Raw genomic sequence first — 26642 nt, 5'->3', positions numbered from 1 at the left:
TGCAGAGGTCTGCAAGGCTATAATCAAAGCCAGGAGCGGATTCCTTACACTGACATTAGACATTACTCCAAACTACAGAAAGATCCCAACCATACATATACTAAAGGAACTGACAAGGATCATCAAAGACATCCCCTCCACAGAACTCAAATCACATGCAGGGCCTAATGCGAGATAATCAAAAATAAGGTTGTTTCTACATGCTTCCCAAAATACCCAAAGAGGGGTACCCAGGCAAACGATCATCTCTGGTATATGCACACACTGGATATATGTCTGGCTGGGTAGAAAACATTCTGAAAGCCTTAGTAAACAAATACAACTTGCTACCTACAGGACACTACTGGCCTGCTGAACAAGTTAGCTGCAATTGGTCCTTTACCAGAAGGAACAATCTTGGCTACTATGGCTGTGAAATCCCTCTGTATCAACATTCCCCACAAAGATGGCCAACTGTAGCAGCATGCCAAGAATACCTTGATCAATACGATCTACCCACAATTATAGAATTGTGAGTACTGTAGGTATTGTTTTCCAAATAACCAAACTCTTACTTACACAATGACTTCTCTTTTGGTGAAAACATCTACTGTACTTACAAAATATTTGGATAAGCATGGGCACAAGGATGACCCCTCAATACACACATTTGTTCGTGGCAAAGTTTGAAAAAAATTCTTGTCTACCAAACCACTGGCTTATTTTCGCTACACAGATGATATCCTAAATATTTGGACTGCCAGTGAACAGGATCTCATGAAATTCCATAAAAGGTTTAATTCATTTTAGCCCACCATTATCCTTAAACTGAACCATTCCCACAAACATACAGTATTCATTTTCTCGACACCACAATCTACATTAAGACATCCCTATACCAAAAACCCACAGACCGGCCTACATATCTAAGTTATGATAGCTTTCACCCCAGACACCCAAAACACTCTATCCTTTATAGCCAAGCCATACGATACGAAACTGGATTTGCTCAGATACAGTACTTCAGACAGGGAAAAGCATCATGATAAACTGAGGAGAAACTTCATAAATGAAGGTTGCAACCCTAAAATCAAATAAAACCAAATATACAATCACCAGCATGCACAGAAAAAACGTTCAATGCAAACAGATAGAGGAAGATAACCGGGTACCCATAGTTGTTACCCACTATACCCAACTATAATTCCTGCACAAAATAGCCAAACATCTATTATCATTCCTCTATAAAGATAACCAATTTAAATAAATCTGTCCAAAACCATCCCTACTCTCCTACTGTACAGAAAACCATCAAATGTGAGACAACATATCATAAGTTTGACTCCCTACTTAGACCACTCTCAGATGCTTCTTCTTCCCCCTCCATCTCACCTGAGGACTTTGCTGACTATTTCAAGGAAAAGGTGGAATCCATACGGCAGGACATCCCCTCTGTTTCCTCCTCCCATCCTACACCTCTTCCTAACTCTCCTCCTGCCTTCCTTGACTCTTTTTCCGCTATCACAGAGGAGGATGTGTCACTGCTGATCTCCTCTTCTCCCTCTAAGGCTAAGGCCCCGCTCCCAGAGTCAGCACGCCCGCACTGCAGACAGGCGGGGCGCTGACATACACAGACCGCGATATGCAGTCTGTAGGGAGCGGGGGCCGGAGCGGGAGGTGGGCGGGAGTGGGAGGCTTGACAGGGAGGGGGGGCGTGGCTTGAGCGGAGGAACCTGCTACTCTCCCCCCCTCCCTCCCTGCACGGGCTCGGGCTGGAGCTGCTGATGGAAAGCAACACACACACACACAATTATACACACACACACACACGCAGGCACTCATATACACACACACACACGCGCACACACACAGGCACACACATACACACACACAGGCAGGCACTCACGCACTCATACACACACACACAGACAGAGGCAGGCACTCACGCACTCAGGCACACACATACACACAGACACGCACTCACGCTGCTTTCACTCCACACTCCTCCCCGCTCCCCGAAGCCTCTCCTCCTCCCGAAGCCTCCCCTCCCCATTGGCTCACAGCCACACCACGTGACGCGTCAACGCTAGGGATCACCATTCTCTTTTGTCCCATAGCGGCTGACGCGCCACAGCGTGTAGTAAGCTGTGCAGCCAGGGGGGACCGGGACCGGCTCCGCAGGATTCCCCTGCTGGTGGGGAACTCGCGTGTGGCCGCACGCGCCACCGAGCGCAGCGGGACCGAGGCCTAATACTTGCCCTCTTGACTCCATTCCCTCCCATCTCCTAAAACCTCTTGCTCCTACTATAATCCCTATGCTCACACACATTTGTAACTCCTCCCTCTACTCTGGTACATTTCCCTACTCCTTCAAACATGCAACAGTCATACCATTACTAAAAAACAGCAAGCTTGACCCTCCCTGTCTTTCTAACTATCGGCCTGTCTCCCTCCTCCTTGAACACTGCTCACTCCATCGAAAAAGCCCTCCCTGAATAACTAATGACCTCCATGCTGCCAAAGACAGAGGTCATTACACTCTGCTCATATTACTCGACCACTCTGCAGCATTTGATACTGTGGACCACTCTCTTTACCTTCCCATTCTCCATACTCTTGGTATTCGTAAAAAAGCTCTATCCTGGATCTCCTCTTACCTCTCCCATCATACTTTCAGTGTCTCTTCTGCTAACACTTCCTCCTCTATCAATCTCTATGGGGGGGGGGGGTAACCCAGGGCCCTGTCCTGGGACCTAGTCACATTCTCCGTACTCTTGGTATTCGGAACTAAGCTCTATCCTGGATCTCTTCCTACCTCTCCCATCGTACTTTCAGTGTCTCTTCTGCTAACACCTCCTCCTCTATTGATGTGGGGGTACCCCAGGGCTCTGTCCTGGGACATCTTCTCTTTTCACTGTACACACTCTTTCTAGGTGACCTAATAACATCTTTTGGGTTTAAATATCACCTCTATGCTGACGACACACAAATATACTTTTCAACACCCGACCTTACACCTGCTGTACAAACCAAAGTTTCTGAATGTCTCTGCTATATCATCCTGGATGGCTTCCGCCGCCTTAAACTCAACATGGCTAAAACAGAGCTCCTCATACTGCTGCGGCACAGTTTATTCGAGCATTTGCCCGTTCTGTGCCGCAGCAGTAGCCTGGCGCGCGCCCGAGTGTGACGGGCGCACGCCGAAGCAGCGGAAGAGCGCCCTCCGATCGGGGCGCTCTCCCTACCGCTGCCGGGTCCGCCGGGTCCCCCGGAACCCCCTGCCGCTGTCCCGCGATCGCGGGACACCAGGGCTCCCTCGGGGAGCCCCTGGACACGCGTGCAGGGGGCGCACGCTCCCGATGACGCGTGACCGCGCGTCTATGACGCGCGGCACGCCGAGGGGCGGCCACTAGCAAGCCGGGAGATTTCCCGGCTTGCGGTACCGACCACACTTCAATAAAGTGTGTCGGTAGTGTACTTCCTCCCAAACCTGGCCCTACTTCCTCCTTCCACATTACTGTTGGAACTACGATCATTCACCCAGTAGCCAAGCACGCTGCCTAGGGGTCACACTCGACTCCTCCCTCACATTCGCCCCTCACATTCAAAACATATCTAAAACCTGTTGCTTTTTCCTCCGCAATATAACAAAGATACGCCCTTTCCTCTGTTGCTCGACTGCTAAAACTCTGACTCAAGCCCTCATTCTCTCCCGTCTTGATTACTGTAACCTCTTGCTGTCCAGCCTTCCTGCCTCTCACCTGTCTCCCCTACAATCTATCCTAAACGCTGCTGCCAGAATCAATCTACTCTTTCCTACTGTAGATCTGTCTCAGCATCTCCCCTCATGAAATCCCTCTCCTGGCTTCCGATCAGATACTGCATCTCACACTCCATTATTCTCCTCACTTTTAAAGCTTTACACTCTTCTGCCCCTCCTTACATCTCAGCCCTAATTTCTCGTTATGCACCATCCAGACTCTTCGTTCTTCTCAAGGATGTCTTCTCTCTACCCCCTTTGTATCTAAAGCCCTCTCCCGCCTTAAACCTTTTTAACTGACTGCCCCACACCTCTGGAATGCCCTTCCCCTCAGTACCCGACTAGCACCCTCTCGATCCACCTTTAAGACCCACCTTAAACACACTTGCTTAAAGAAGCATATGAATAGCCCTATGTATAATACTGAACACATGATACATAAAGCTTGGTCCCCTGCAGACGCACTTACCAGAACACCCTCCTACTGTCTCTGTACGTTCTCCCTACCTACCAATTAGACTGTAAGCTCCTCGGAGCAGGGACTCCTCTTCCTTAATGTTACTTTTATGTCTGAAGCACTTATTCCCATGATCTGTTATTTACATTATCTGTTATTTGATTACCACATGTATTACTACTGTGAAGCGCTATGTACATTAATGGCGCTATATAAATAAAGACATACAATACAATCTACTGAAAGTGCATATTCAAAAGCTTCAGACAAATCTTTGTTCTTATAGCCTCTTCGTAAAAAACGATTCCTCAAGTCACAGTACACATGAGTACCCAAGATGCAAAGTTCTGTGTGGAAGATCATGTGACCAGGCAGGCACTAGATGCAATTGGTGCACTGCTAGAGAGAGGGCAAAAGGGGTGTGCCAGAGCTTGTCTCAGAAGAAGAAGACGATGTGACTTTGTAAATGGTTGCTATAGAAACAAAAATGCTTGTTACATTAGAATACATTAAATATGTTTTTTTTTTAAATGTTACAAGTATTTTCTTATAGTACAGAACTAATTTATTTAAAAAACACACATGTAGGATATTTCTTGAACTGCAGCTTTAAGGTTATAGAGATGAGTGTATAAAAGATGGAAAAATCCTTGCAATCTATAAGGGGTCATGGGTTATTTCAGCGGTATGCAAAGTGGGCAGACACGCTGCGGGGGGCGCGGGGTTTACAGAGTCCCCCATACGTTTCCCAAGTACATTTAAATTAATGCCGGAGGAGCTGCAGGGCCTCTGTAAACTTCTATTTGCCTTGTTTCAGATGCTCCTGGTCATGCATCGCCATTACCTCCGATTTTCTATTGGACAGGCATCAGAATTACCGCCCTGTCCAGTTGAAAACCGGACACCTGGCAACCCTATTTAAATTATCTCTGGTACCAGGGGGTCCCCACAGCTGAAATTAATGGGGTTCAGCTCTGTAGACCCTCCGCTCCAATCCTGTGTAAAGACAAATAATATTTTTTTTTAAGTGCTTGACTTGCTCCTTTATTGTTAAAATAGTCCTCAAGTGCCTTTTTGATTTAGATTTATTTCTGAGTGGTTCAGTAGGGAATCATTGAAGCACCATTAAAATTGCCTTAGATTTATCAGTGGTGTCTTTAATAGCATGTATACTGTTTTGGAGCATGATCTGACCAGGTGATTGATCCTATTCCTATACCCTTTTGGGGGTTCACCAACATTAGTCTGGGGCTAACAAATATTGTAGTCAAGTTTAGCCCTCTAGTGCACTTCATTTTCTCCTATTCCTCTTATGGAGGATAAAAACATACATTGAACAGGATATTAAGGCCCTGCAATTGCTGACCCTGCTGAGAGGCCAGCTAAGAACAGCTGGCTCAGAGCTGGCTTATACTTCGCATACCAAATAAACCTGTTCTGTTTATTGATGTTTGGTGGAAATTAGCAGTCACGAACACTACTGTTACTGTAACTCAATTGCCCGCTTTGCCAGTGAGACGTGGGGTGGGCATCACCTACAGTAACCCCATGTTAAACATACTGGACAACATTTAAACGGACTATTTTTTCTTCTTTGCAGAGCTGCATAAAAATTCAGTTTACAGAATGTTTTCTTTAACAATAATCAGGTTTTAAAGGGTTAAGTGGGTGGGAATTAACACTGAACAATCAGAAGGAAGAATGCAGTGTGTATCAGGAACTGTGTAGAGTGACCAATCAGCAAAGAGCTCTCACTGCGATTCCACACATTGCAGGCTTCCTGCATTCCAGTCACTGCGGCGAAGGGAGATCCAAGGTTCAGTATACTGTGAGGTCTAGAGATCTGACTGTATACTGTGAGGTCTAGAGATCTGACTGTATACTGTGAGGTCTAGAGATCTGACTGTATACTGTGAGGTCTGCAGATCTGACTGTATACTGTGAGGTGAGATCCACTGTATTCTGGAGATCTGACAGCCTCCTGTTTAATCCTGTGATCTGATTCTGTCCTTTGCCTTCATGAGTTGTGAGGTAGGGGATTCATTTCTTAAATATGTAATAACATAAAGTGGGTTTATAGAGTAGTCCCTACAATTTAGTAACAATTGCATCTATATATTACATCTGTGTGTTGTATGTGAAACGCAGCAGGTGCAGGAGCACTCACTACTAATGGTTATTACAGACAACATGTGCAAAGTTATATAACAAATATTGTATAACAGTATGTTTAAAGAACAAAATGTATTTCAATACAAATGTTAAGGAATAGTTTGTTCGGTTATAGGCTACAGACTTTTAGTTGTGCATTTGTTTTATAGTTTATATTTAAATAACTTAAGTATGTAGCAACAGTTCACTATGTTTGTAAATGACATGCTTATTTTAAACCTTGACAATAACTTAATGTTGTATGTTCCTGGGCAGACTTGTCGCAGAATATGTTGCTGTAAAATAAGACAATGAAACCACTTGCAGAGCAAGCACCTGGGTTAATGTTAGTTTTGCCACACTGGCTGCGATTATACACACACACACACATATATATATATATATATACACGTATATATACACATCCTGAATACATTCTGTAGCAGCAGCATGTTTGTGACCTCTTCTCTGACAATAAAAACTATGGAAATAGCAATACTGAGTATGATTATGCAACGCCATTATTCCAGGACAGTCTGTCAGTCTGGGTATTTAAACCCATATTTACCAAGCTGTGCTTAGTTAATGCACTTGTGGCACATTCAAGTATAAGGTGTCTTGTAGCTTAGCACTGCTTAGTGAATATCTTCCCACACCCTCTCAAAAATAAAAAATAAAGTAACATTTAAATGATATTGCCTTGATCTGTACAGGCGATGAAGAACGAATAGCTGCCCCTACGATGATGGGCAGTTGAACAATACAATGGACAATGCACTTTAATGCAGTCCTGCTTGTTCACTGTATTTGTTTCAAGTCCAGTGTGGTCCAAGACCCTCAGACACTGGAGAACTGAATGATTAACATCCACAATCAGGGCACGAGCATACTATTGCTCAATAAGCCAAAACGTACATTTACTTCTACAGCAGTAGGTTAAGGGCCAATCTGTCTCTTCCCATGCTGGAGAATAATTGTGGCCCATTTATTTTAACGGAGTTCATTTCTTCTTCAGCACAATGCAGCGCTTTACTGCATATTGTATAGGGGTCTTTTTAGCTGTACAGTTGGCCAGTTAGTTCTGAATCATCTTTAAAGGTTATTATCTTTTCTCTTTCTTTCTTAAAGGTTGTAGTGTTGTACTTTGCCAAGAGTGCTGAATTAACAGGGGTTCGTTCAGAAACTATTAAAGTATCACAAGAACTCACATCTCAGCAGCTCTGGGACGAGCTTGTTCATTGCCATCCAAGGTAAAACATTAAACAGAATATAGAAAAACTTTTGCTCTAGTAAATCTATTTAGTTTTATTGTATAAATGTTGTTAGCTTGTCTAAAAAAACATGGGGTGAAACAGATTTCTATTAAAGGTACATTTCAAGTTGAATGTATTGTTTTTTTAATGTGTAAGAATCAGGGGAACTTCGGAAGTGAATCACATAAGTTTCAGCTCCTGGGACTTCCCGATCTTTGCAGTCTGAATTTTATGTTTTGTAACCTAGTTTTCGCCTAAATAAAAATAATACAGGTTGATTATTTTGCTCTTTAAAACACTAACTAAATACATTCTGTAAACTGTGGTCATTTGAGTTCATTTTGTCACCAATATAAGACCGTGGCATCATCTTTCCATGTCATTGTGGCTTTTTATTGGTTGGCAGAGTAAGGCAGACCATGGTAACCATATTCTGCACTCCATGCAAGTATTGTAATGCTTCATTATAAAACAGTTATGTGGTTTTGCGCACCATCCATGTTTCCTATAAAGGTTTTGAAAAGTTAATTTCCTCTTTGTGATGTCAACAAAGCTTGTCATGGAGTTTGAAATTCTTTTACTGGTTATTATTTTTCCCTTAGACTCTGTGTCATACGTGATCAAGTGGTCCTTGCTGTTCGTCAGGAATATGTTGTCATTGGTGATGAGCTTCTAATTCTGCATCCTGGTGACGAGGTTGCTGTTATTCCACCTATCAGTGGGGGCTAGCTCTTAATACTTTTTGGTATGTTTTAAAGTATTTTGGTTTATCCGTTCTCCATTTCTCAGTTTGGGGCTTATTCATTAAAGTGCAATCGTGACAATTCGACACTACTGCACAGAAATTCCCATAGACTTGTGTGTACTGTATGTATGTATGTATGTATAATTTTATTTATATAGCGCCAACAATATACCGGTAATTAAATAATTATAATATGCAGTGCTTTACAACATTACAAAAGAAGCTACAGGTGCAGCTAGACCTACTGTCTCTGGTGGTGTTGCCACAAAAGTGAAAGTCTGTGGTGCAGGACACAGTGTCTGCCACGGTCGCACTGTGGGCGACTATGATTCTGAATGGGAGCCCCATTAATTTCAACAGATTACAATTTAAGGCAATGGGTTACTTCAGCGCAGCAGCGATGAATATTTCTGCTCGTGAAGTGGTTCTACACTGGCGACACACTTTATTTGAGCTCGGCTAGTCCCACGAATTCGGGTATACCCGGGTGTATTGAGGTTTGTGACTGTTTTCTGCCCGAGTGCATTGGGTTATTTTCCAGGCAGGGATTGAAGCATTTTATTCCCGCTGGCTGCAATACTGCACAGTATATATATATATACTGCATTACAATTCATGAATTTATGCCATCTGGTAGACACGCGAAGCATTGCAGCCTATTAAATCCTAATCATTATCATTTAACAGATCAGCCGCCCGTCAGCCAGGCATGAACCCAGGCTGGGAAGGCAAACGCAACGGGGCTTGTCAGAGGTGAGGAGCGGCGCATTCCAGGTATCTGCCAGGTACATACTGGGTATTTGCTCGAATAAAGTGTGTCGGTGCAGTAGGACCGCCGTGGTTTTTCAGCACCACGTTATGCCTAATTTTCCACTTCCACAAGTTTTTTTATTTTTATTTTCAATGCCCTGTTAATATGACATTGTAATTAAAAATATATCCTCTTAGTTTAAATTTAAATGGTACTGGAATCACATGAATTCAGTGCCCAACATATAAGCCGGTGGTGGACAATGACATGGGCCAGAGAATCATTATTCATGTGTTGCCTAACTATTCCAAACAGTTATAATAATTAAAATAGTTAGTTTAAATAGCTCTCTCACATCTGTAAGACTTCAAACTGTTTTATCAGAGACACTCGAGAGAAGAGTGCATCGTTTTGATTAGGCTATATGAAGTCTGCAAGCAGACAGCTCTGTACTTGTTGATGGGTTAGCGAAAGCCAGAAGAAGCAGCTGAGGTTACCATGCAAGCACTGTCCTGCATATCTTTTAAAGAAAAACAACTATGGAAAAATAACAATATGATTGGTAATTTACTCTTAAGAGCATCACATTGAGCTATTTTTACAGCATACAGTAGTTATCTTTTTGGGGGACTGCATTTTTTCCCCATATCACTCTAGCTCTTTTCAAATAGAAACATGGAAACTTGTTGTTTTGGAGGTGACTCCTGTTGGATTTTAATGTGGGTTTTATATGGAAGATAGAGAAGGCAACACAAAACAACACTAGATAGACGGATTCTGCATAGTTGATGGCTATTCTAGTTCCCTTTTCTCCTAGACGTAAGAGATGGGGGAGGTTGAAGTGTGTACAGATTATCTGCATTATGATCATTTTAACCACCAAAGCACTCTAAGCTCCCTTAAAGTTACAGTACCCGGACATTTTTTCTATCAAATATGCTCCACCATACAGCAAATCAAAAGACCACTTATGAGCACATTCATGGGTCTCAGACAGGTCCACAAACCTGCTTCCCCTCATAATCACTCAGCATACAGTGTTTCCACTGCAGCCAGGGATTCTGGGTAATAACATAAAAATGACCACTCGCAGCGTGTCACTTTTTGTTTCTTATCCATGTTAACATGGACCCCTATAAACTTATGCCTGACGTTTTACATAGCTTTTCCAGCACAGTCTGAGTTAAAGGATTATTATGATCCTTAAATTACAATAATACTTTTGTTTATGTGCACTATGTTCTTACATTTTAGATTTCATTGGCTATGGACGAAGGTGAGGATGAGCCTAGAAATTTCATTAAAGTAACTCATGAAAAACTCTCAACAGATGACGTTTCCCAGTTGGTGATTTCCCCATGCTGTGGGGCTGTATCCATCTTTATAGGTAAGTAGAAAGATATAATGCTGGTATAATACATATTCCAACTAACTAAGTCAGAAATCCTATAGATCAGGAGGATAATACTGTCCTCGGGCCTTCAACTCTTCCAGCCAGGGCATTATTGGCCAGTAATGCCCTGTTCTTCAGGGATTATTACTTAATTATAGGCTAAAGCTGTTAAATTCTATTGGAATCACTGCTCTCTGGTTGGTTAAAATGTGTGGGTGTAAAGGGGGCCAGCAGAGTGTTTTATTGGTGTGCGTGTGTGTGTTTTGGGTGTAGAGGGGGGCTGCAGTGTGTGTGTTTTGTGGATGGAGGAGGGGTGCAGAGTGTTTTGTTGGTGTGTGTGGGTTTACAGGGGGGTTGCAGTGGGTGTAGAGAGGGGACTGCTGGTGTGTGCATTGTGGATGTAAAGCTGTTGGTTTGTGTGTGTCTGCAGTGTGTATTTTGTGGATGGAGGAGGGGTGCAGAGTGTTGTGTGTGTTTGTGTGTGTCTGCAGTGTGTGGGTTTACATGAGGGCTGCAGTGGGTGTAGAGGGGGCTGTTGCTGTGTGTTTTGTGGATGTAGAGGGGTTCAGCAGTCTGATTTGTTGGTGTTTGTGACTGCAGTGTGTTTTGTGAGTGTAGAGGGTGGAGGAAGGCTGCAGAGTGTGTTTTGGTGTGTGTGTCTGCAGTTTTGTGGGTTTACAGGGGGCTGCAGTGTATATTTGTGGGTATAGAGGGGGGCTGGTGTGTGTGTGTTTTCTGAGTCTAGAGGGTGGAGGGCTGCAGTGATATATATATACACACATATATACACAGCCAGGGTTAAGATGCATAGCCAGAAAACCCACCCACAGACAGCCGCTTTGACCTTAATGGGTCTCATCAGTGTGGGGTTGGTTAACCCTGGCTGTTCTTAAAACTGCGACCATGCAGCAAGCTTAAGCCTATAGGGAACCATGTTAAAAATGGTTTTGAAGCAAAAGGTGACACTGTGTGTCTGTGTGAGAGAAGGAGTGGCTCAGTGAGTAAAGACACTGACTGGCACTGAGCCTGGTTCAATTCCCGGTGTCGGCTCCTTGTGACCTTGGGCAAGTCACTTTATCTCCCGGTGCCTCAGGCACCAAAAAATAGATTGTAAGCTCCACGGAGCAGGGACCTGTGCCTGCAAAATGTCTCTGTAAAGCGCTACGTAAAAACTAGCAGCGCTATAAAAGAACATGCTATTATTATTATTATTATTATTATTATTTGCATGTCATTTCCCAGAAGCCCTTGCTGCAGTGGAAGTACAGTGTGCTGGGTGATAATGGTGAAAGGCGGGGTTGCAGACCTGTCTAAGACATGCAAATGAGCATACAGGAATATTTCCATTTGATATATATATATATATATAAATATACACACACACACATTTGTGTGAAAAAGAAAGTACACCCTCTTTGAATTCTATGATTTTACATATCAGGACATAATAACAATCATCTGTTCCGTTGCAGGTCTTAAAATGAGGTAAATACAACTTCAGATGAACAACATCACATGACATATTCCACCGTGTCATGATTTATTTAACAAAAATAAAGCCAAAATGGGGAAGCTATATGTAGCTCCCCTTATACACACAAACACACACTGCAGCTCCATCTCTATACATACTGTGATAGAGTCACTGACTCAGTAGGCTGTGACAGTGAATGGAGAGATGCTGCAGCCAGTTCACCGAGGGTTAATCTCCTCAGACAGAGAAAGCACAGCTGAGGACTGATTAAACAGGGGCTGAACTATCAGTGAAACAAGTGCTTTAAAAAGCAGGAAGTTGCTCACACAAGGTGAGCTTGTTTTTCCACGTGAGGGTGGAGAGAACTCTCCCGGCTAGGAAGCCGTAGCTGCTGCTGCTCTGGTCTCCCAGTCCTGCGAGGAGCTTTGCTGCTGGGACCAGCTGGGACCCCAACCCAGGATAAAGATAAACATTGCTGCGAGGCTGGACACAGCCTGCTCCCCGGAACCGTGTTCCTGTTTGCTACTGGAGCTGCAACAGATAAGACTTTATTATTACACTTATTGGTTATACTTTGTGTTGCATATGTTTTGGGCATAACCAGATTAGCTGGCTGTCCTGTTAGTAAGGGCTCAAGAAGTGAGTTAGTTTCCCTAACGGGAATAGGCTTTAATTTCTAGGAAGTACTTTTTTTAAGGGACAGTGCACCGTACTTTATTTTGCTGTGGCTAATAAACCACTATAGTTTAACGTTTCCCAACATGTCTAGTGTCTTACTGACCCCGCCGCGAGGCCGTCCTGCCACAGGTGGTGTCAGAAGTGGGATGCTACACCTCTGGGGGTCAGTAGATGAAGATGTGTTGACACTGAACTCAAGCGAAAAAAAAAAAATGATTTTTGCTGAAGCATGGAAGTTACAGCTAGCAAGCGCTGAGTGTAAATTTTGCCCCGTCGGGTATGAAAGGATTGCTGTGTAAAGCTAATGCCTTTTGCTGAAGTGAGTGAATTTGCAGCTAGCAAGTGCTGTGAGGTAAAATTTGCCCTGTCTGGTAAAAAAGAAAGTGAAAATGGATTTTTGCAAAGAAGTTGCCCTAAGAAGAACCCAGAAGGTTCAAATATTGTAAAGCAAGAACAACTTACGTGTGTTGCGCAAAGTCTGCCTCGTCGGGTGTGAAAAAAAACAAACAAAAAAAACGGGGTTTTAAAATGGCCGCCATCATTTGTCAGTTTTGCAATGTACATAACCATACAAAACAGTGTCCCTTCAGGCCATATGATGATTCTGATGATGACGCATATGTGACCCCGAGAAGAGAGATGTACCCGCAGATGAAAGCTGCAAAAGTGACCAGTGTGTGTGTGCCCAGTACCACTGATGTCACTGGAACTAATAAAACAAAGAGAAAGAAGAAAAATATTTTTCAAGTCACCGAGAAAGTGACCGAACCACTTGAGCCTGCGGTATCAGGACAACAGGCATCAGCAAGCCACCGAGATGTGCTGCAGACCGGAGTGATGGGCAGAATTGTCACAGGAACGGTGGCAAAGGAAAAGGAGGAGCAAAGGAAAGCTGAATCCTTGATCCAGGTAAAAGAGGCCTTAATTTCTGCACTCCAGACTGCCCACCGTGATTATGATGTCTTGCAGGAACAATTGAATAGGGAGCGAGAAGCAAACGCCGAGGTACAGAAGTGTATACTCCCAGCTATACTTGAGTATGAGGTGTTAAAGAAAACAGAGCGTCTCTTACGGAGTGAGTTGGAGGAGCTGAAGACAAGTTTGGATACGGCCAACACCGCAATTGCTAACATGGAATCAGAGAGAACAAGTCCTGACTGGAGACTGTGCTATCAGATGTCCCAGAGAGATGTGCAAAACTTCATCAAAGACTTAGAAGTTTCTCACCAAGAAGTTAGCGCGCTCAAAACAGAGCTGGAGCTCTCACGCCAGGAGGGCCACTGTCTAACTACAGAGCTGGGTACTTTGAAGAAAGCCAATGAGACGGTCCTAAGGGATATAGAGACTGTGAAAATGGAGAATATAAACCTGAAAGAAGAGGTTTTAAACCTGACTGGTCAGGTCAGTGATGGGACTGGGAAGCTTCACCAAGCGCAGAAAGTGAAGATGCAATTGGCGCAAGAAAAATTAGAAGTACAGGCTGCTCTGCAGAATGCAGAGAAAATGCTGGAAAAAGAATGCCTCGCCCTGGAGCAGCTGAAGATCACGTTGAGCGCCACAAGCGCATCGCTGGAGGCGGAGCTTAGAAGCCAAGTGACTCTGTGTGAGAGGGAACATGAGAAGGTCCAAAGACTGAAGCAAGAGCTGGAGAAGCAGTGCCATCCCAATGAGTCAGTATATCAAGGAGAAAGAGGCCTGGGAAACAGAAGCAGCAGCGATCCTAGCAACAAGAACTGCAGAGCTCAAAAAGATGAAGCAGGCGTTGATGCAAACCGAGAGTAAGCACCGGGAAGAGGTGAAGGCCCTGAGAGGGGACTGGCAGCATCAGATTGAAAAGTTGCAGATGGCTGAGCGCGAGATGCAGCGCGCCAAGAGGGAGGAGGTGTCTGTCCGTCAGGTGGCCTGCCTGTCATTGCACCATGAAACCGAGATGGCTGATATCCACAGGCGGCTGGACTACACGACCAATGAGGGGGCCCGGCTACAGCTGGAGCTGGACAAGGTCCAGGAGGAGCACCAGCAGCTGCACGTCCAGAATAAAGAAACAGAGATAGATTTAAGCCTTGCTCTGAGTCTGCTAGGAGACGTAGAATCGCGACTCAATTCTAAAGATGATGAACTAGCAGCCGCACTGAGTGAAAGAAGAAAGGCAGAAGTACTGCTTCAAGACCTGAGGAAGGACCTGGAGTCTGAGTGTGCTGGCCACAAGATGGCGGAGAAACAAAAGTGTGACCTAGTCAAGGAGCTTGAGGCTCTGAAGACTGAGCGGGACGCTACGTTGTACTCTACTGCTGCCCAGCAGGAGGTTTCTCAGATGAAGCTGGAGGAAAAGCTTACAACCCCAAGACAGACGTTTGGGTCACTGAAGCAGTCCAAGGAAAAGGTGGCAGTCGAGATAAAACAAGGGAGGCACTCCAGGAAGCATGACCGTGATACCGTTGCAGAACTACAGTCAACTTTCCACAAGGCACGGAATGCGAAGGCCAAATTGCGATGCACTGGCACAGTAAGAATCCAATCAAACTACAGTGCCCAGGGGACACAAAGTGGATTCCTTGCCATGAGGGCAGCCACTGTGAAGAGACAGCCGCGAATGAGACGGAAGTGTGCCCGGGATCATAAGGAGAGAAAGACCGCACAGATTTTAACTTACTCTGTTGAGAGAGTCGCTGGAAAGAGTCAAGACCGAAAGGCCCAAGCCTATGAGTCTGCTGATGGTAAAAGAGAGGTGCCATGGGGTGCACTTCGGGTTAATAAGAATCCCGACCCAGTTGATGTACTAAGGATAAATATTGTGGAACCTAACACTGAAGGTACGCTGAGGGAGAAAGGTCCAAAAACCATCACCGCTAAAACAGGGTTGCTGTCATCACAAGAGAAGGCCAAACAGTCACTGGGTAAAGGAGACTCTGGACACAAGGAGATAGTGAGGTACCAGTCCTCAGGCCCAGATGGCCTGGTAATTACCCCAAAAAGAAAATGCCTAAATTGGAAGGCAAGAAAAAAAAAGGGGGGGAGGGAAGGGCCGACGTCAGACATTTTCGATAAAGATGCTAGTGCACGAGAATGGTGCACGGGCCGCTCCACAGGACAATGTTTCGATGGGGAGAGGGATATGTGACAGAGTCACTGACTCAGTAGGCTGTGACAGTGAATGGAGAGATGCTGCAGCCAGTTCACCGAGGGTTAATCTCCTCAGACAGAGAAAGCACAGCTGAGGACTGATTAAACAGGGGCTGAACTATCAGTGAAACAAGTGCTTTAAAAAGCAGGAAGTTGCTCACACAAGGTGAGCTTGTTTTTCCACGTGAGGGTGGAGAGAACTCTCCCGGCTAGGAAGCCGTAGCTGCTGCTGCTCTGGTCCCCCAGTCCTGGGAGGAGCTTTGCTGCTGGGACCCCAACCCAGGATAAAGATAAACATTGCTGCGAGGCTGGACACAGCCTGCTCCCCGGAACCGTGTTCCTGTTTGCTACTGGAGCTGCAACAGATAAGACTTTATTATTACACTTATTGGTTATACTTTGTGTTGCATATGTTTTGGGCATAACCAGATTAGCTGGCTGTCCTGTTAGTAAGGGCTCAAGAAGTGAGTTAGTTTCCCTAACGGGAATAGGCTTTAATTTCTAGGAAGTACTTTTTTAAAGGGACAGTGCACCCGTACTTTATTTTGCTGTGGCTAATAAACCACTATAGTTTAACGTTTCCCAATTACACTTATTACACTTATTGGTTATACTTTGTGTTGTATATGTTTTGGGCATAACCAGATTAGCTGGCTGTCCTGTTAGTACGGGCTCAAGAAGTGAGTTAGTTTCCCTAACGGGAATAGGCTTTAATTTCTAGGAAGTACTTTTTTAAAGGGACAGTGCACCCGTACTTTATTTTGCTGTGGCTAATAAACCACTATAGTTTAACGTTTCCCAACGTGTCTAGTGTCTTACTGACCCCGCCGCGAGGCCGTCCTGCCACAATACAAACACACTCTGCAGTCCTCTCCATCTTCACACACACCCTCTGCAGCTCTCCATCTACACACACATGCTGCAACACACACTAACTCTCACTTCTTACTTCTCAGTGTCTCCTTTGCAGAGCTCTCTGCAGGCAGTGAGGGGGTGGAGGGGGGGGAGTCAGTGCCTTGCTGGTGCCTCCTATCCAATCACCTCTGTCAGAGAGCTGGTCTCACTCACTGCATCACAAGTGAACGCTGATTGGATAAAATGAAAACTTGGCAAGGTACCAAAAATTCCGGCCCATTACTGAATTAATAATGCCTGCGATTTTGACCAATCAGAGCACAGAGTTTTCAATAATGCTCGAAATTCTACACTGCTTACCCTATAATATAAATGACATATTCTTCAATATGCTTATGTTTTTATCAACAGAAAAAAAGGAAAACAGCACACTGCCAGGGAGTCAGGTGGTGAAAAGTAAAATCTATTTATTCAGCACAAAGGCAATAAAAACATCACCTCAGGTGGGGAACAAAATCCTCTTTTGTTCCCCTCATGGGGTGATGTTTTTATTGCCTTTGTGCTGAATAAATAGGATTTTACTTTTCACCACCTGACTCCCTGCAGTGCGCTGTTTTTCTTTTTGTCTGTTGCTCTGGATTTCTACCTCTACGGCTGGCACGCCACAGTGGACTACCAGAGACTGCAGGAGTGGGTAAGAATATCTTTATTATTCATTTTGACCAATTATGGAGGAATACCTTTACCTTGATCATCCCTATGAGGTTTATATGAGGTGACTTAAGCATTATTATGCTCCCTCCATTATTGTTGATCCTGGCGCATGATGGTGACTCACAGGTCATTTGAAAACATATCCACTCCGTCATAGTCTATTTGGAGTCCTTCAAGATTTATTGAGTGATAAGTTTCCCAGCGGTTGGAGCACCCATCTCCCCCTTACCTATGCTTATGTTTTTATCCCCTGATATCTGTCTTTCAGGGACCACAAGAAATAGTTTTGAAGGAAATAAGGTTGTACGTCTAGAGTATGAAGCATATACACCTATGGCAGAAATGGAAATCAGGAAAATCTGCTCAGACATTAGACAAAAATGGCCATCTATCAAACATGTGGCTGTGCACCATAGACTTGGGTGAGTACAGCAAGGCTATCTCCTTAGATGTAATCTTTTCGGTGTATTATAATGGGATCTAAAGAGAAGAGCAGAAAAGTATTTACCACTTGCCCTCTTGACCCCATTCCGTCCTATCTCTTCCCTTTTCACTTTACACACTCTCTCTAGGTGACCTTATCACATCTCTTGAGTTCAAATATCACCTCTATGCTGATTTACACAAATTTACCTTTCAATCACTGACCTTTGGTACAGACGAAAGTCTCTGAATATCTCTCCACTATTTCATCCTGGATGACCCTCAGCTGACTCAAACTTAACATGTTAAAGACAGAGCTCCTCATACTTCCTCTCAGGCCTGCCCTACTGCCCCTATTGCCTATAATCTGGCTTGTCCCTGTTTGTGCCTGCCACTGAACCCTGCTTGTGACCCAGATGACACTGCTTGCTGCCTGCCCCTTAATCTTGCTTGTGACTCTGACAATCCTACTTGCTGCCTGCCACCAAGCCCTGCTTGTGACCCCGACGATCCTGCTTGCTGCCTGCCACCGAACTTTGCTTGTGACCCCAACAATCCTTGCCTGCTCTCGCTTTTCTGACCACCAAGGTCCTATCCGCTCCAGGAGTCTCCCCTTGACAAAGAGTCAGAGGAAAGAATTAAGGAAAGCCAGGATTCAAAGTCAGAGAGAATGGTGAAGGTAGAGCCTGTAGAGTTAGGCAATCTGTAGAGGACTGCCATATGCAGAGAGGGTAGAAAAGCTGGACAGCACAAACCTCAAAAGGAAGAGCATAAAAAAGGTGGAGGTATAGGGCAGTTGGAGGAAAGGAGACCTAGTCTTTCTCGCCCATCATTGTGGCGTGGAGTATGAGAAAAAGAGAGACCACCATAGGAGACAGCAGCCTCTACAGCAGACATGTTGGGAGAACATCTAAAATAATTCCAATTTCATAACATTCGTGTCATTTATTTTCTTTGATTTTAAGCTTGGTTCCAATTACTGAAGCTAGCGTAATTATAGCGGTCGCCTCACCACACAGAAGTGACTCTCTGGATGCTGTGAAATATTGCATAAACACATTAAAAGCAACAGTACCAATTTGGAAAAAGGTAAATATATAGAACTCCTTTGTTTTGGTTATCATGTTAACCCATAGTAAATTAGAACTCTGTCCTTCTGCCATAAGGCACCTTCCTGTGCTGGAAGAAACCCTTACGTTAAATGGTGTCGTCCAGCGCCAGAAGGAGTATTATGGCAGAAGACTTCTTAGTAAATGTGATCAATATTTGCTGCTAACTTTGTACCGTACTTCTTCATACACAACTTTATATCCTAGGGAAAGCCAGCAGGATGTTATGTTGCATAGGGAGAGGTATTATCAGCTGAAAGAGAGGTAATGATGCCACTTTCTAGATCTTTGGTAAGAGTACGGTGTTCAGTCCTAGAGACCATATCTCCGGAAGGACATAAAGAAATTGGAGATTGTGCAACGGACAACTAAAATGGCACATAATCTACAGATTTATCAGGCAATACAGAGACAGGAGAAAGGGATATGATTGAAACTTTCACATTCATAAAAGCGGCTCACAAAAGGGCTGATGGGAACCATATTTCAGAGAAAGAGAAATGCTAGAACATCAATGGCCAACTCCAGTCCTCATGGGCCACCAACAGGTCAGGTTGTAAGGATATCCCAGCTTCAGCATAGGTGGCTCAATCTTTGACTGATTGAGCCACATGTGCTGAAGCAGGGATATCCTTAAAACCTGACTGTGGCCCTTGAGGACTGGAGTTGGTCACTCCTGTGCTAGAGCATGTGGTCATGCTCTGAAGCTGGAGGGTGGGAAACTCAGGGGAAATGTGAGGAAGTTGTTGTTCAGGGAAAGGGGGTTGGGTTCATGGAAAAGGTGGCAGGAGCTAATACAGTTAGGAAACAGGTTCTTATATGCCATTAAATGTTTATTTCTATTGTCTGTGTTCAACAAAGCTTACATTTATTCCAATAATCACTTATCCAATTCACGTATCATTTCTTTGAAAATACATTTTCTTTCTTTGATGTTTGATGTGGAATGTTGGCAAAATTAAAACTTCTGAAACCTAGAAAAAATATATATTTTTAATTTTTTTAAAATATTTTTTACAGGAAATCTATATTTTTACACTGCTAAAATTCAAGTGGGTTTTTGAAATAATTTTTTCCTTTTTAGATAAAACATACCACTCATGAACACATTTGCGTGTCTCAGACAGGTCAGCAAACCTGCCTTTTCCTATAGTCGCTCAGCATACAATACTCCCACTGCAGGCTTTAAAGATGCAGTTCAGTCTTTTTTTTTTTTATTTATTTTTTTACTTCAATAGTTTCATGTGTGCAATCTCTAATTACCTAAAGAACTGTATAGCTTCAGGTCAATTCGTTCTCCATGTATTGATAGGCGAAATTTGGTGACATAATTAGAGCTGGCATATGTTTATATTCTGCCTCTGTCACTCAGTGGAAGCGCATGAATATTCATGAGCACTCCTGCACTGACATGTGCTAGAGGGAGGGCAGGGCTGACAAAGGGGTGTGCCAGAGCTTGTGACAGGACATGAAGGGGCAGTGCCTTAGCAAATGGCTGTTAAAATAGAATACAAGAAAATTGGTCTTTCAAAGTTGTTTTTTTAAAAACAGAAAATGCTAAAAGTATTTTTTCTTACTACAGAAATGATTTATTAAAAAAAACACACATGCAGGATATTGACTGAACTGCAGCTTTAAGCTTATGCCTACCTAGAACCCCTGGTAGCAGTGGAAACGTGTGCTGTGTGGCTATGGGGAAAAGCAACATACACATACGTGTTTTTGTGTTTGCTGTACGGTGGATGGTTTTTGAGACATTTGTTTTACTCACTAAAACTTACTTTGTGTTCCTTTTCCTTTTTACATACAAGGTGTACATGCTGTAAGTGTGTTTGTGGTATCTATAAATGTTTGTGAAAAGGGGGAATCCTTTAGCAAATGGAGATGCATGTAACCCTCTTTTATGCCTTTGTGCTACAAGTTTTTTGTTTTTTTTCTTACGTGGTCACTTACTGCTGCGACACACTTTATTCGAGCAAATACCCAGTATGTACCTGGCAGATACCTGGAATGCGCCGCTCCTCACCTCTGACAAGCCCCGTTGCGTTTGCCTTCCCAGCCATGGTTCATGCCTGGCTGACGGGCGGCTGATCTGTTAAATGATAATGATTAGGATTTAATAGGCTGCAATGCTTTGCGTGTCTACCAGATGGCATAAATTCATGAATTGTAATGCAGTATATATATATATACTGTGCAGTATTGCAGCCAGCGGGAATAAAATGCTTCAATCCCTGCCTGGAAAATAACGCAATGCACTCGGGCAGAAAACAGTCACAAACCTCAATACACCCGAGTATACCCGAATTCGTGGGACTAGCCGAGCTCGAATAAAGTGTGTCGCCAGTGTAATGTACGTATAACAGTTATTTATACTGAATGCATTAATAACAGTTTTACACATTTGTTGTCTATAGGAGGTTTACGGAGAAGAAAAATATGCATGGAAAGAAAATAAAGAATGTTTTTGGACAAAGCAGAACAATGTATAATCCAAATATTGTGTGAGTTTACATAACAATAATAATAATAAAAAAATAAATATATATATATATATATATATATATATATATATATATATACACACAGTGGTCGACAAATCACCAAAAAATCTACTCGCCGAACAAAAAATCTACTCGCCACCTAGTACCAAACGTGTGCTGTTTGGGCCAATAGGAGCTCGCCACTATGTTAAATCCACTCGCCCGGGGCGAGCAAATGTATAGGTTTGTCAAACACTGTATATATATATATATATAAAGAATGTCAATGTATTTGTTAATGCATGTACAGTCCAGCACACACACGAATCTGCATGTCACAGATTTTTACAGTGTTTAATAAATGTTCAATAAAAACAGTGCCACAAGCTCTTCAATAATTGTCTCAATATTGTACTGCATTGCTGGTGTATTGTGACACATGCTACAACTCGTTTTATTTGCTGTTCCTGTCACATGCAAGGTACTATACAATGAACGAGAGATATCCATACACAGATAATACAGTAAAAATTAAACAAATATATAAGAAACATCACTTAAGTGTTCAACATATTACCACACAATATACAATATTAATTTTCAAGAATCAATGACAGTGGGTTCTGACTATGGGGCCTATGCAGGAAACTGCGAGAATGGCCATTCGCCAGACTTAGAACTCGCCATATTTTTGGCGGATTCCCCTCGCAGTATGCAGGAAGGTGCGCATATCTGGGAGAGGAATCCGGCAGATAGATGGCGAGGCCTGGCGAGAAGGGCTCCGCTGGCGAGGTCTGTATTGTAGATGTGCAGGAGGTCTCCGGAGATGAACCGCGTTGGTTTTATGTCCGGGGACCCCCTGCTTCACGAGATATAGGCCCCGTTAAGAGGTGCTGGTATCTCCTATGCATGGAGATAGCCCGATCACGTGACGCGGGACATTTCCATTCATAGGAGATACGGACACCCCATAAAGGTGCCTGTATCTCGGGAAGCAGGGGGTCCCCGGACATAAAACCAACACGGTTCATGTCCGGAGACCCTCTGCACATGTACACTATTAATACAAATACTGTAATGCTGCTTCATTACCTTAGCGGCTATCCGTTAAGGCAATGAAGGGGTTAAGTCACAGTAGCATGTTTATTGGGGACAATTGCCCCCAGTAAACATTGCAATACACAACACAATCGGCCTCTGTGCCCCCAACAACCCCTAAGCCCCCCCTTCTATACATAATCCATAGTTATATTTTTAGGCACAGGAATGGTACTATAGGCTGGTGGTGGCCCTCGGGTATTCCCGCAGGTGTCCCCGCTTGCCTGCAGTATCAAGTCTGTGCCCCCAAAAAATAATTAAAAAACACAAATACTTTAACATAAATACACCCCCCTCCTACCCACCCCTGTGAGGCATAACCACCATCACCCTAAGGCTAAGGTCCCGTTGCACGCGTCCGCACGGCTGGCTTGCTTGCCGGCGGCGCGTGCAACTCGCTGTACCGCGATCTGCGGTCTACAGGCTACTTTTCTCGGAGCGGGGGGGCGTGGCCAAACGGGTCGGGGGGGGCGCGGCCATGACGTGAGGGGGCGCGGCCATGACGTGAGGGGCGGGAGGTGGGCGGGAGGTGGGAGGATTGACAGGGATGGGGGGGCGTGGCTTGAGCGGAGGGACCCGCTACTCTTCCCCCCCCTCCCTCCACGGGCTGCCACGGGCTGCAGGTAAGTAAAAAAAACACACACACGCGCACACGCACACACACACACACGCAGGCACTCACGCACTCATACACACACACACACACACACACAGACAGAGACAGGCACGCACGCACTCATACACACACACACACACACAGACAGAGACAGGCACGCACGCACTCATACACACACACACACACACACAGACAGAGACAGGCACGCACACAGACAGGCACACACATACACACACACAGGCAGGCACGCACGCACTCAGACACACACACAGAGAGGCACTCACGCTGCTTTCACTCCACACTCCTCCCCGCTCCCCGAAGCCTCTCCTCCTCCCGCAGCCTCCCCTCCCCATTGGCTCACAGCCACACCACGTGACGCGTCAACGCTAGGAAACACCATTCTGTGGTGTCTCCTAGCGGCTGACGCGCCACAGCGTGTAGTCAGCTGTGCAGCCAGTGGGGACCGGGATTGGCTCGCGAGGATTCCCCTGCTGGTGGGGAACTCGCTACATTGCCGCCCGCGCCAACGAGCGCAGCGGGTCCCAGGCCTAACACACCGGGAGGCCTACCCTCTGTCCCTTGGGGACAATACCCCCTACCCCCATTCAAAACAATACACACACCCTCAATAAACATAACAATTATTAATAAACTATACATAACCCACCCATACCATATAGCAAATATATTGTGGTGTTACTTAACCCCTTAATAACAATAACGGTTAATAAGCGCTAAAGTTATTAATGTGTTAAGCCACCCTGCACCCATTCATTTGTAGAGTGGCTTCATCATTCTCTTTATATATATATATGTAGCCTTTTTCTGAACCCTCCCAAAGGAACTACTGGTCACTGTATAACACCTGCGGCTCCAGGAGATCTGAGCCTCCGCTAGCTGGGAGCCTGGGGTAACACTTATTAGTGCAGCGCCTCCACTTGCCCAGGATCCCCGTAGTGTAAGATTCCCCTGGGCAAGAAACATACAACACATATGTGATGCAACCACTTTTCTGTAATGCAATGAATAATCCTTATCACTCTAATGCAACGTAGACATAACACATATCAATACACACACACACAGCATATCCTAACACATAACCTAACACATCAATGCCTAACACTTTAATAACTGGCACCGTCCTTATTGGCCACGCTCCTATTGAGTACCGTCTCTGTCCCGCTACCGCGTGCTCCACACCGTGTCCGTGTACGGTAATGTATTGGTATAGGCTCAGTTCTTTAGCCACTCGCTTAGTGTCCCTAAAGAGTTACGCCTAAGGCGGGATCAGCGACTGATGACCGGTGTTGGTGCACTTGTTGTTACAATATACCTTACGGTCACGGCGGTGACCGGTACCTCTTCACAAAGGATCCGATGCCTCCGACCCTTGACCTCCAGATGTCGCGGTGTCCAGCTGTCTGGTTCCAGATGACTGCAACCGGCCGCAACTCTGTGCTTTGTCCCTAACTAATGTATAGTAGGGTGACAATCACTTCCACTACAGGGCGTCCCTGCAGTACAGCAGCCTACTGTGACTCAGGGGATGCTCCTATGGGCCTGAGGGGATAGCTGGCCTATGCAGGCGGGTCACGGACCCCCTGCACTCACACTACCTTCTTCAGCTCCGTCCAGATCTCCTCTGACTAGCGTGGTCTCTCCCCCACGCTTCCCTTTCTTGCTCCCGTCATCCTAGCCTTCTGATTGGTTCTTTACATCAGGTGACTGCCCAGGAGCTCATGGGAGTTGTAGTTTCTCCATGGAGCCTCTCTGCCTTAATCTGCACAGACACACAGCTATTACATCAGCCACTGCCTGTCTCACTCTGCTCTAACACACTGCAACACTGTTGCAGACACTGCACAGGCCTCTCACTGAACAGAGTCAAACACCAACTGAACACACATCCTTACATATATATTGTGACAGAAACCAGGGGATGGTAATAAATTCCATATATAGGGCTCCCAGGATACTGAACAGTTTCTATCCTGTTTGGCCTAGGAGTGCAGCCTCATAATACATGCACTCCATCCCACAGTTTGGCAAGTGCTGGAACTGAGGGATGAGGGATCCAGACCAGAGTTTGTCTGCTGCCTGATTTCTGTCACCTGTCATGCTAATTAGAAATCAGGTATTTAAGACTGATTTCCTGTTTCCTCTCCCCTCTCCCCAAGAGCCTGGAGACAGGAAGGCTGCTGGAAGCAGAGAGGGGAAAAGCCTCTCCGCAAATAGGTTAAATGATTCTGTTCCTTTTTGTCTAAAACTGAAAAGTACCTTGTTTTGTTGTTGGAAGTGGAAAAGCCACTTCCACCCTGAGTTAGGGAAAATCTAAGTTAAGCTATCGCTCAGGTGAGCAGCTTTTTGTTTTGATGTGTTTCTGTTGTATGCACTGTGGCAGTCTCAGTGCCTGGGACTGAATAAACCAGGCATAGCCTGTTTAAAAGGAACAGCACGTGACGCCTCATCATTTAACCTACCCTAAAAGACCGTGTTCTAACAGTCCCGGACAAACGGCGGAGCCCCGGAGTAAGCTGTTTGTCACATATGGTGGAGAATGCGGGCAGAACACTAAAAGGTCTGCGGGTTAAAGAACTTTAAAAAAAAAATGTTTTTTTCCCCTCTCCAAACAAGAAGGAAGACGTGGTGAGTGCGCAGGTACGCAATGTCGCTGTCCAGAAAGACGCGAATGAAACCCAGCAAAAGCTGTTAATAAACCAGCAACAGACGAATGCAGCCCTGCAAAAGGCGAGTGCAACCCAGCAACAGCTGTTAATAGCCCAGCAAGAGACTAATGCAAACCAGCAACAAACGAATGCAGCCCTGCAAGAGGCGAATGCAAACCAGCAAGAGACAAACCGCTTGCTGAGAGAGGAGCAGCAACGGTTCGCTCAGGGCTTACAGCAGGAACTCGAGATCCTGAGGGGGACTATCAGTAACCTTCCACTGGCAGAGGCAGCCCCAGTCCCGAAAATGATCAGGGCAAGCCACTACCTTCAGAAGATGGGGCCCTCAGATGATGTGGAAACCTATCTTCTCACGTTTGAACGCACGGCACAGAGAGAGGGATGGCCAGTCTAATCGCACCCTTCCTAAGCGGCGATTCCCAGAAGGCTTACTTTGATCTAGAGCCAGCCGAAGCTAACGTCTATGCAAAATTGAAGTTCGAGATCCTCGCCCGCCTCGGCGTAACCATGGCTGTTCGTGCCCAAAGGTTCCACTCATGGTCCTTCACAATGGATAAAGCCACCCGAAGCCAGGTGTATGACCTCATCCACCTCGCTCGGAAGTGGCTACAACCCGAGATCAACTCAGCAAGCCACATCGTGGAACGGTTGGTCATGGACCAGTTCTTGAGGAAACTTCCCTCTGCCCTACGCCGTTGGGTCAGTCAGAGTGACCCCCACAATGCAGACGATCTTGTGGCCCTCGTAGAAAGGTACAATGCAGCAGAAGAGCACCCGCAACCCATAGTCGTGGAGCAACCCCACTACCCAAGGTTTCAGGACTCTTCCAGAGACGGTAAAAGGGTACCAGGGTTAAGGGGGGCTGAAGAGCGACGACCGCCTTCACACGG

At 45.0% G+C, this 26642-nt stretch overlaps 2 protein-coding genes across 2 annotated transcripts; both read left to right on the top strand.

Annotated features, from left to right (window-relative positions):
• The first annotated feature begins 5983 nt into the window (after positions 1–5983).
• On the top strand, positions 5984–8341 carry LOC142488691 (molybdopterin synthase sulfur carrier subunit-like). The gene is made up of 3 exons (XM_075589092.1): positions 5984–6227; positions 7476–7597; positions 8203–8341. The coding sequence occupies exons 1-3, from the start codon at positions 6216–6218 to the stop codon at positions 8327–8329; spliced, it is 261 nt and encodes an 86-aa protein (XP_075445207.1). The 5' UTR covers positions 5984–6215; the 3' UTR covers positions 8330–8341.
• A 2015-nt stretch (positions 8342–10356) lies between these two features.
• Positions 10357–21734, top strand: LOC142488677 (molybdopterin synthase catalytic subunit-like). The gene is made up of 4 exons (XM_075589088.1): positions 10357–10483; positions 17602–17755; positions 18722–18845; positions 21283–21734. The coding sequence occupies exons 1-4, from the start codon at positions 10363–10365 to the stop codon at positions 21355–21357; spliced, it is 474 nt and encodes a 157-aa protein (XP_075445203.1). The 5' UTR covers positions 10357–10362; the 3' UTR covers positions 21358–21734.
• The last annotated feature ends 4908 nt before the right edge of the window (positions 21735–26642 follow it).

Source organism: Ascaphus truei, chromosome 1, assembly GCF_040206685.1.
Source record: "Ascaphus truei isolate aAscTru1 chromosome 1, aAscTru1.hap1, whole genome shotgun sequence".
NCBI lineage: Eukaryota > Metazoa > Chordata > Amphibia > Anura > Ascaphidae > Ascaphus > Ascaphus truei.
This window is presented reverse-complemented; position numbering and strand designations above follow the sequence as displayed.

Bases quoted from the DNA above. Each gene is read 5' to 3' on its own strand.
- LOC142488691 (XM_075589092.1), top strand. The intron at 7,598-8,202 runs GTAAAACATTAA...TTTTTCCCTTAG, and splicing joins CTTGTTCATTGCCATCCAAG to ACTCTGTGTCATACGTGATC.
- LOC142488677 (XM_075589088.1), top strand. From the start codon at position 10,363: ATGGACGAAGGTGAGGATGAGCCTAGAAATTTCATTAAAGTAACTCAT. The intron at 10,484-17,601 runs GTAAGTAGAAAG...TCTGTCTTTCAG, and splicing joins GGCTGTATCCATCTTTATAG to GGACCACAAGAAATAGTTTT. The intron at 17,756-18,721 runs GTGAGTACAGCA...TTTGATTTTAAG, and splicing joins GCTGTGCACCATAGACTTGG to CTTGGTTCCAATTACTGAAG.